The sequence below is a fragment of the Podospora pseudocomata genome, chromosome 4, assembly GCF_035222375.1.
Source record: "Podospora pseudocomata strain CBS 415.72m chromosome 4, whole genome shotgun sequence".
Taxonomy (NCBI): domain Eukaryota; kingdom Fungi; phylum Ascomycota; class Sordariomycetes; order Sordariales; family Podosporaceae; genus Podospora; species Podospora pseudocomata.
In genome coordinates, this window is record NC_085888.1 from 135,764 (window position 1) to 145,590 (window position 9,827).

General features: G+C 52.8%; 2 protein-coding genes across 2 annotated transcripts; both read left to right on the forward strand.

Annotated features, from left to right (window-relative positions):
* Positions 1-356: 356 nt before the first annotated feature.
* Positions 357-4,667, forward strand: QC762_400410 (uncharacterized protein). The gene is made up of 3 exons (XM_062889494.1): positions 357-1,100; positions 1,162-1,353; positions 1,419-4,667. The coding sequence occupies exons 1-3, from the start codon at positions 700-702 to the stop codon at positions 4,333-4,335; spliced, it is 3,510 nt and encodes a 1,169-aa protein (XP_062742992.1). The 5' UTR covers positions 357-699; the 3' UTR covers positions 4,336-4,667.
* Positions 4,668-7,973: 3,306 nt separating this feature from the next.
* On the forward strand, positions 7,974-8,946 carry QC762_400420 (uncharacterized protein). Its single transcript, XM_062889495.1, has 2 exons — positions 7,974-8,410; positions 8,571-8,946. The coding sequence occupies exons 1-2, from the start codon at positions 8,142-8,144 to the stop codon at positions 8,827-8,829; spliced, it is 528 nt and encodes a 175-aa protein (XP_062742993.1). The 5' UTR covers positions 7,974-8,141; the 3' UTR covers positions 8,830-8,946.
* Positions 8,947-9,827: the final 881 nt, after the last annotated feature.

A 9,827-nucleotide genomic window follows, 5' to 3' on the forward strand; every position in this document is an offset into this window, starting at 1 on the left:
TCCGAGCTGCCAGAGCTACCTTGGAACAGGGTGCGTCACAATCACGACGATATGAATGGGAGTTACCCGACAGTCAGCACTTTCATCATAGAGAACCTTGTGTCCCAGCTTTGTCGTCCGTAGACCCTAACCCTGATAAACATTCCCCTGAACCCTTGAGCCCCTGAATCATTGAAGCCTCTCATGATCAGACATGAACCCTAGGCCATATGTTGACTAAGTGAAACGACGTCCTATGCGAGGCGACCAATGACCATGCATGTGGATTTATTGGTGGCTGAGAGCTCGCGACGGCGCCAAGGCCATAGATGCAAAGCCCCAAACTCAACCAGGCAATTGGAAATGCGGGCAACTCAAAAGAGGACCCCGGCTCTCCCCGCTCGCACCCCCAGGTTTTCGTCTTTCCAATCTTCCAGGGACGCCACAAGCGCATAGATAAGACCGGCGCAATGTTTTGCCGACCGCCATCAGGCGCGTTCCATCTCAAACATGCTGGCAATGAGCTGAGCTGAATATCCCCTGAAATCTTGTGGCTGCGTCTGAATGTCTCGCACTTTATTCAACAGCAAACAACTTGGCTCAGGGTACTTCTTCAACGCTCCCGTCCACAACCTCACCGGGCCTTTTCAGGTATATTTTTGGAGAATGACATAACACAGCACCCCTGGATCCAGTCAGCAAGCCGCCCGTGTCTCCACCATGACTACAATCACCCTGGCCGCGACAGGCCAAACTGGTGCTCATGGGACTCAACAATGGGATAACTCAACAGCCATCAAAGCGCCGCGGGGATCCTTTGGTCGCCAGGGACGAGATGCCAGTTTTCCAACTTCCGGAACCAGCGGAGGAGAGATACATGTCGGGCTGAGCTTTGACCCGGCCAGGCCAGGTATAATTCAGGTCACTGGACAGGCGCATCGCATGGGGGAGCGGTATCAGGTTGGGGGCAAACAGTCTTTGCTGCTGGACTGTCGAGGTGGAGATGGAGGGCACGGGGGAATCGGTGAGAATGGCCAGTCTGGGGGTGATGGGTTTGACGGACGGGATGCGACACAGACGAGCGAGGCTACTGATGGATCGCCGGGGATGAACGGAGGAGAGTGAGTTCCTCTTCTGCTTTTCCAGAACGAAAAAAGAAACGCGTATCTGACATGGATGCAGTGGCGGCCGTGGAACGAGTGGGGCGAATGGCGGCGCAGGAGGCCATGCTCATGTCACGGTAAATGAGGAAGATCTTGACACCCTCATCGGTGTTGAGTGGGACGTCAGAGGCGGCTATGGTGGTTGCGTCGGTGAACATGGCGCCGGGGGAGCCGGTGGCCATGGCGGTGACGGCGGTGCCGGTTGTACATGGTTTGACTCCCAAAAATGCATTCTCTATGAGCCCTGATCAAGACTGTCTGACTCAAGATATACAGGTCAGAGAGATATGTTGCAGCCGTACACACCAATGCAAACGGTCAACACTACACAGAGTATGCCACCAGGTATCATTCGAGACCTGCGGGGAGAGGAGGACCAGGAGGCATGGCCGGAAGAACTCCAAATGACTTGTTGTATCCTGGTCAAGACGGTCCGATGGGCTACTCTGAGGTCATTGTCAACTACAAAGATGGAAGGAGGGGAGTGTTCCAATCACGCTACATGCTCGAGGTTGTCGACTTCAAAGTGTATGATGAGAACGGGGATGGCATCAACGAGCCCGGAGAACGGCTAATCATCAGCGACATCGTCATCAAGAACACAGGCCAAATGCCGTCACCAAAGATATCTCGCCTGCAAATCTTGGTCAGGGGCACAAAATGGCTGGAGCCCATCCTTGAGCCCTTGGAGATTCCAGCCGAGATTCCACCAGGACACAGTGTCAAGGTTCCGGGTGTGCTGAAGGCCTGGATCAAGAACGAAACCGTCGACCGCAGCTCGGGCACACTTCTCCGCGCACAAGATACCGTCTCACTCAGAGCCTACTCCCAGCGGTTGCAGAGAGATGTTCCCGAGTTTAGCGGCGGTGTGGGCATCGTCTGCCAATACCCGCTGCTCATGACCACGCCAAAGTATCTGGACAGCGTAGCAAAGGGTGATATTGTCACCTTTTCCTGGACGATACAAAACATCTCCACCAAGTCACAGGGTCGTATTGGCACTCTACAGCGCGAGGCTGGGACACATCTTTCCGATCCCAACGGCATGTTCGATTTGAAGCGAGCTCCAAAGGACACGCCGCACGACATTATGGATATGATCGAAGTAATCGAGCCTGGCGAGGTTATTCCAATCACTGTTGACTTTCAAGTATCGGAGCTGGTCAACGAATTCACCACAGGCAACATGTTTGTCACTCTGATTCTCTCAGATCCTCACGGAAAACAGATGCGGAACGTGGTGGCATTTGACTTGCGCATTCAGATCTCGCCTTCATACCGCTACAACCCAGCAGCACGATTCCTGCTTGTCATCAACGGGTCTTCGCCCAATGCCTTTGTGCTGCACTTGCTCCACTTCCTTCAACTCGGGCTTCACCTTCCTGTGGACATCTTCAATCTCAGTCTCAGCGGCGCATACACGACAGCCGACACTCGTGACGACATCTTGGCCAACTACAGCGGCAAGACCATCATCTTTCTGGGGAATCCCATGAACTATTTCCAAGACGGACAACGACACCCCTGGGAACTGCTGGACATTGATCAAGCCTCTGAGCTCGCAAGAGCAGGAACCAGCTTTCTCATCATCTCGCCCGAGAACATGCAGAGTCTAAAAGGGTTCAGTCATCTGGTCTCCAGCGGCGTCTCGCCCTTTCAACCAGCTAATGCTTTCACCCAAACCAGCAACATCAAGGACTTGCTGACCAAGCTGACCCCCAAGACAGCCCCGACTCCTGCACGTGTTGTCTTGCCGGTCAAGAAGAAGTTCATGAAGAAGCTCGACAAGACCCTCGCCGCAACTGCCAAAACAGCCCAGCAGAAGCTCTCCGACACCTTTCCCCTTCGCCGCTTTCTCATTGCTCCCTCCAGCCTAATCAGTGACCCCAAAGCCAAGGAAACCGGCCTCGATATCATCGAAGGTCTTCCGCACTCCACCAAACTAGTCGCCACTCTCCAACCATTCCGCCCCGACTCCCCTGTGATTTCAGAGTACAACATGGTCATGCTCACCCACTCCCTCCCCTTCTCTGACCAATGCGCCATCTTCTGGAACCTCGCAGGAATAGACACCACCTACGGAGTCCCCACCTCGACAATCTACAAGGGCTCCTCCCTCTCCCATCTCCGCGTCTACGGCGACGGCAACACCGCCCAAAAGGTCAGTGGCAAAGCCCTCGAGTCCCTCACCTGGTCTCTCTCCACCCTCCTCGCCTCCGAGATAACCCACTTCCGCTCCGGCTCCGGCACCTCCTCCCTCCCCCTTTTGTCCCAACTCCCCCTCCTCTCCACCTTCATCACCTCCTTCCCCGGCAAGGGGTTCACACCCGCCGAAATAACAGCCACCTTCACCCCGCTGACCCAACTCCTCGGCTTCCTCCGGGGCGTCACCTCCCCCCTGACCCTCGGCCAAAAGTTGGGCGCCAACCTCACCAGAGCCGGCAAGCGCCGCACCAAACTCCGCAGCGTCGTCCTCAACCAACTCTGCAGCCCCGTCGTCAAAGCCATGCCCCCCTTGCCAAAAAAGACGACCGATCCCGAGGGCGTCGTGACCAAGAACAAACCCCCCGGCGAGGAAGTCGCCGACGTGGAGAAAGAGACCAAGAAGCAGATTCTGGAGGTGAAAAGGTCAGGCGCGAGGGGAGGGAGGGGGATGAACAGGATCCAGAGGGTGAATATGGTTTGCTCGCTTCTGCTCGAGGCCCTGACCGGGACGGAAGGGGTGGGGTTTGTGGATGTGATTAACGATCCGGAGGCGGGGGGGGAGAGCGTGAGGGTGTTGGGTAGTTTTGCAGAGTATGACCAGTTGCTTGCCAAGTTGGAGGAGAGGAGGGGGAGGTTGGAACGGGATGTCGAGTATAGCTTTGGGAGGTTGAGCGGGATGGTTCAGAGGGGGGGGACGGTCAGGGCGGAACAGCAGCAGCAGCAACAGCCGCAGATACAGAGGCGGGCGACGGAGCCGGATGGAGGAGGTAGTGGTGAGGGGGATGGGATTAGCTTCGTGAGTAGGTCCATGACTGTCAGTCCTGTCACGACGGTGGCGTCGCCAATTGTGTTTGGAAGGGGGCCGGTCGAGGTGTTGCGTGGGGGTATTGGGAAAGAGGCGAGTGTGGCGGAGAAGGTGGAGGAGGTTGTGTATGCACATGAGTTACCTCTTACGGTTCCTATTCGTGGTGCTGAGCTGGCAGCGTGAAGGGGGATTTAATATACATCGGTCTCTGGTTTAGGTACCGAGGTAGGTAGGTAAGGGGCGGTACAATATATCCTTCGTTTTACTTGATCACAGCGCTTGTGATATCTAGTGACAACGCACACAGAAAGGTATATCGAGTAGAGGTGAAGGGGGCGTGAGATGGGAAAACAATATACAATTGGTGTTGCCAAACATAAGGTTTAAGCAGTAACAAAACTGGAAGCTCGGCCTCATTCTCCATACATCTTTACCATCCTCCTTTTCTCAGTCACCCATTCCGGGGGGCCATATAACTTCCAGATGCGGTCCCAATCATACTTGTTCACCCCGATGGGCGTGTGATCAACTTGACTTCTAAATCAGGCAGAGGATCGAACAATCCGGCTGTCACAGATCCATTATTAGCATTGATAAAGGTGAAAAGTAAACAAGGCAAGTGAGTATATGCTTACGTGCTCCTGCAAGTGGATCGGGATCGTATCTCGGAGCATACTTCCACTGGTCGTACGCGTAGATGGCATTGAAGTCTTTTCACATATTTCCCTTGACTTTGGGCCCGGGAGGCCTTGTAGCGCTACGGCCGCCCTCTATATCCCCGTGGTTTCATGTCTGGATGGCGAACTTATAGACGTCCCAACGTTCAAAGTCCAGACGTTGCAGCTCCTTTTTGAAGTTCTCTTTCGATTACACTTCGACATAATTGTGCAGGTGACATGCCTGTGCGAATAGACGGACATAGTTGGTGAATATGGGACGGACGCTTGGGTCTTCTTGTCTTCTTTGGAGCCTTGCTTCCTTTCGTGGACCCCAAAACATTGCTCCGTCATCACCTTTCTGAGTGCCTTCCATTCCTGTTCTCAAGCTGCAAATGCAGCTCTGTTCTGAGCTCTGAGTGCGTAGTGCTGGACCGTATAGTGTATTGTGATCCATTTGTTTATGAAGTCGATGTGTCTCTGAAGTCTCTCCCGTGCCCATTCACGCTCCTTGTCTTTTGGTAGGGTCCCGGCCATGGCTACGACTGGAGGCGACGCGCATGATATGTTTGAGATTGATGGGAGGGTAGACCTCGGCCAGCATGTTGCCGTCGCCCGTCGAAACGCCGACCATTATGCGATTGACTTCGTCATCCACTCTCGTCGCTTCGCTGTTGTCAGGGTCGTGTTTTAGCCAGCGTGACTTTCTCCCTGGTCCATTGGCCAACCCCCAATGCTGGCGAAGCGCGCGCAGTCGTATATCGGCCAGGTACTTGAAGCTCTCCTGTTGTGTCTTGACAATTGCTCTGTCTGCAATCTCATATTCCTGCTTCAGCGCAACTATGGCTTTCCTGATCCTCTCTATGCCTGTCTCGTTGCCATTCAGCACAGTTACATTCATTCTCTTTTGTGCGTCAGGGTGCCTCTGATAGGCATCAAGCGATGCTTCCAAGCGGTCATTTTCTTTTTCCACCTCCCGGAGCCATTTCGTCAGCCCGTTGATATTGCCAGCCACCCTCTCAAGCTCTTCAAACGTTGACTTTTCAGTGTCGCCGGCCTCGTCCATTTCCTCGGCTATGACCAGTCTAGCTTGGTAGATTTGTTGCAGTTGTTCGTCGAATCGTTGTGTCAATCCCTTATAGATTTGTTCAATCGCTCGGCCCCCTTCCTCGCTCGCCCACCAGACCCTCTTGCGGGCTGGATCTCCAAGATCTTTGAACCGGAAGCTTCCCAAGTCGTTGTAGGCCTGACGTGCTTACCGGAGGGCACATAGATCAACATCCACCTTCACTGTCTCGCCCAGATCGTTGTAGTGCACCATATTGACCCACTGTTCTGGGGTAATGAAAACGGCGACAGACCTCTTATAGTCTCCATCTACAGGGCCGTATTCAGGGCGAAGATATGGCTCGTTGAGAGGCTTGTGTTCTACGGCCAAGGTTGCTTCCAGCATTTCGGCTAGCAACTTTTTCCAGCAAGTGATAGGCGTTTTATGTCTGGAAGAACAGCATCACTTCCAGAAGCCACAGTTGCAGCCACGGTCGGGGCCACCGGTTTGGGCTTATTGGGAGGCCTTTTTCTGTTATTCTTTCTACCTGGCATTTTTGCGACTGTCGTAGCAGTGTTGGATTCAATGAGTCTTGTGTTTTTGTGTGTCACAGAGTTTTGTGTTCCAGTTACCTAGCTGCCAGGGTGAGGAGTGCTCTTGATTTTGCTTTTATCAACAAGGTCGGGACAAAAGCGCACGCTATACGGACAAAGGTGCCGTTAGTTCCCTGTATGGTTTGTGACAAAGTAGTTTCGGCGTCGCACATTAGTACCCGTAGAGGATTAAAAGGCAATAAAGGTATAACGTACATTATCAGTGAGTCGTGCATATCAGTGGGTCGCGCACTCTCTACCACCCTACTACAATTACCCTCAATTATAACACACCAACATTAGGACCTAACTACAATTACATCAGAAACAGCTGAATCAGATGATTCTGCAGCCTCCTGGCAAGTGCGTGCATTATGGCCAGGCTTGCCGCACACACCACAGCACCGAACCTTCGTATGAGCCCCCCCTGCACTACTACCATCCGGCTGTGTTTCTTGCACTCCCTCTCCACCCACGGCCTTCTTGTCCAGTAGATCGTGTGCATCCTGCACAGTAAGTGATCCTCCGAGCCGCACACGTGTTTTTTTGGCTCTCCGGCGCTTACTTAGTGCCTCGTTGGCCTTGCGGAGTGAAGTGTTCTCTGCACGTAGGAGAGCCACCTGGTGCATCACAGCCATTGTACTTTTAGCAAGCTGGTCCACAGCAGCCAACATTGAAGTCGGGGAGCTATTTGATAGTTGGCAATGCGAGTCTTAATAAGTGTTGACTGCGAGTTAGCTTCTTGGGGGTTGTGTGGTATCTGGAAGACCCAAGGTTGTGGGGTGCCGGGCCGGGAGGTCGGAGGTGTTGGCATACGAAGCTTCACATCCAGCTTGAAAGCACCCTCTCTGGATCGTACGGCACAAGGCCCTCTGGTAGTCGTATCTATGTGTATAGCGCGTCTGGAGCTCTGGCTGGCGTTTGACGAAGTTGTGAGCCCAGAGCTTGCCAGCAGGAGGCGCACCGCGTTCGTTGAGTAAATAGTTGGCCATATCTTCCACACTACGCAGTCTTGGTGGAAAATATCGCGTACATAGCTCAATAATATATCGGACAATAGCTTCCTCTTCCGATTGAGTCAGCTTTTTCGAATTGAGTGTTGTATCGCGTCGTACAGGCCGGCTGGCGCGGCGGTGTCTAAGCGTGCTGCGATCGACGTTATACATCTTAGCTGCAGATGATACACTTAGGCTTTTATCATTTTGAAGAGCTTTAAGGGCTAAGATTATATGGGCTTCCTCTGAAGTAGATGGCATTTTAGATTGTTGAGAAAATTAGGTTTGAGGGTGAGGTTACGCGCCGCGCGAAAAAAGTGGTCGCTCGCTTATAATGTACGTTAGTGTAATCTGTATCTGATGAAAGCCCCGGCCATTTTGTTGGTGTTGGATACGGGGCGACAAAAACCACAAGATATAGCTAATTCTGTATATCTCTGCAAACTCTAGACTGGTGTAAAGAAGTTGATTGAGTGTCTGCATGACGCTTTTGCTTAACACGCAAGTTTCATCTGAACGCTCTACCGTCCGTGGGATTGCTCGATGCATCGTCAAAGTGAGGTCATTGTCCGGTCACCAACCATCTGCTCGCCGACCTCTATAAAAAACATTTTCTGTCTGCAACTCCAAAGTAACCCGGAAATATGTGCCATCTTGCTTTCTCCCATAAGCTGACACATCTCTTCCACAAGTCACAATGCTCTCCAAATCTCTCACCCAGCGGCTGCCGGGCGTTACACAAGCCCTCGCCAAACGCGCTCCGCGTGTAGTGGTCCCTTGCACACGTCCCATGCAGCTGCAACATCGACTGCAGGTGCAGCAGCCGCCGTCATCGCCTTCCTGTTTCCAACGTCGTACAGCCGTGTCATTCCAGCCAAACCATGACTACCCAGGCCACGATCAAGCAAACGACATGGGAGGACCCGGAGGCCAAGAGTCCTTCCCGGCTAGTATGCCTTATCGAAGGTTTGTCTCTTGACTGTTTTCTCCTTCACTTGCCCTGTTCCCTTTGCTGCGTCCTCTTGGCATCGGCGCCAGAGCAGGCCTCTTTTTTTATTTATTTTTTACCTCGGTGTCTAGAATAACATGAACTAACTAAGGACTGTGGCTGGGTCGGGGAGAGTAGAAAAATTGAATACGAGACATTCTACGGCGTGTTGCTGGCCATCGCCCTCATGTGTATCGCCAAGCTCGTGCAGCAGAACTACGACCCAAAGATGAATTATGTGCTGGTGCATGATAATACAAAGGGGGAGCTGGACGATGTAAAGTACATCCCGATGCCCAAGGTGCGGGAGCAGCCGGTGGTTGCGGAGATCCGGGAGGAGGTGATTATCCCTATCAAGAAGGTTGATAGAGATGACAAGGTGCAGAGGTGGGCTTGATTTGGATTTTGAATTGCCAAGATTGCGTTTGGGGTTTTCGCTATGAAGGAGATAGTCGAAAGATTAAATCCATCAATTCATCATATCTACCTACTTACTCCTTTCCCATTACAGTTTGGACCCCAAACACCACTACAGCTTGTCACACTCGATCTGCGCTACAAGGTAGGTAGGTAGGGCTGTGGCTGGGTTGAGTGTTGGTTGTCGGAACAGGCTCGGCAGCCATCTTTGTGCGACATGACACATGCGTAACCAGGCCTTTAAACTGTTGCCTGGATACCGTATTTTGGTTGTAGGTATAGTAGCAAGTTGGGGGGCACTTTTCAACGTCGCAAGGAAGGACTAGAAGCATGGATCCGGCATGACTAGGTACGGTACCTAGGTACGGTTGGTGACAGAGTGGCAGCAGCCCGGAGTTATTTCAGGTTGAGGACGGGTTTACTCCGGTCGGTTGAGCGGTTTATGACATGGCCGTTGCGGGGGCCTTTCCAGCATTGGCAGAAACTGGAGTAGATCTGATTCGACACAGAACGGACTGGCTAAGGTACCTTAAGTCAGATGCTAAGGTAGGCAGAGACTGCTGTTCTAGAATACCTAGGTACCTACCTTATGTCGCCACTGCCCGAAAGTTTAAAACTTTAATCTGGCCCGTAAACAAGCTGCTGGGACGGGGAAGTGTGGTCGGTGTCGTCGTTATCGGCTGCTATTTGTGCGCTACAGATGCCCGGGCGTGGCACCAGCTCGGCGACCACACACAATATATCCGCGCCATGTGGCCGAGCCCTGGAGCGGGAGAAGGGGGCTGCGGCCTGGGTTGGCACACATCAACAGTGGCTGTGTGCGTCTACCCAGTCCCTACATCAATGTACATCATGTCAAGGTATGACAACGGCATTAATATCGGTGGGATCTCACCGCATCTCAACGGTTGTCCTTTCTGTTCCGTTAATCACACTCCAGCTCCGTCATTTTAACGTGTTGTCGGGTCTGTCTGCCTT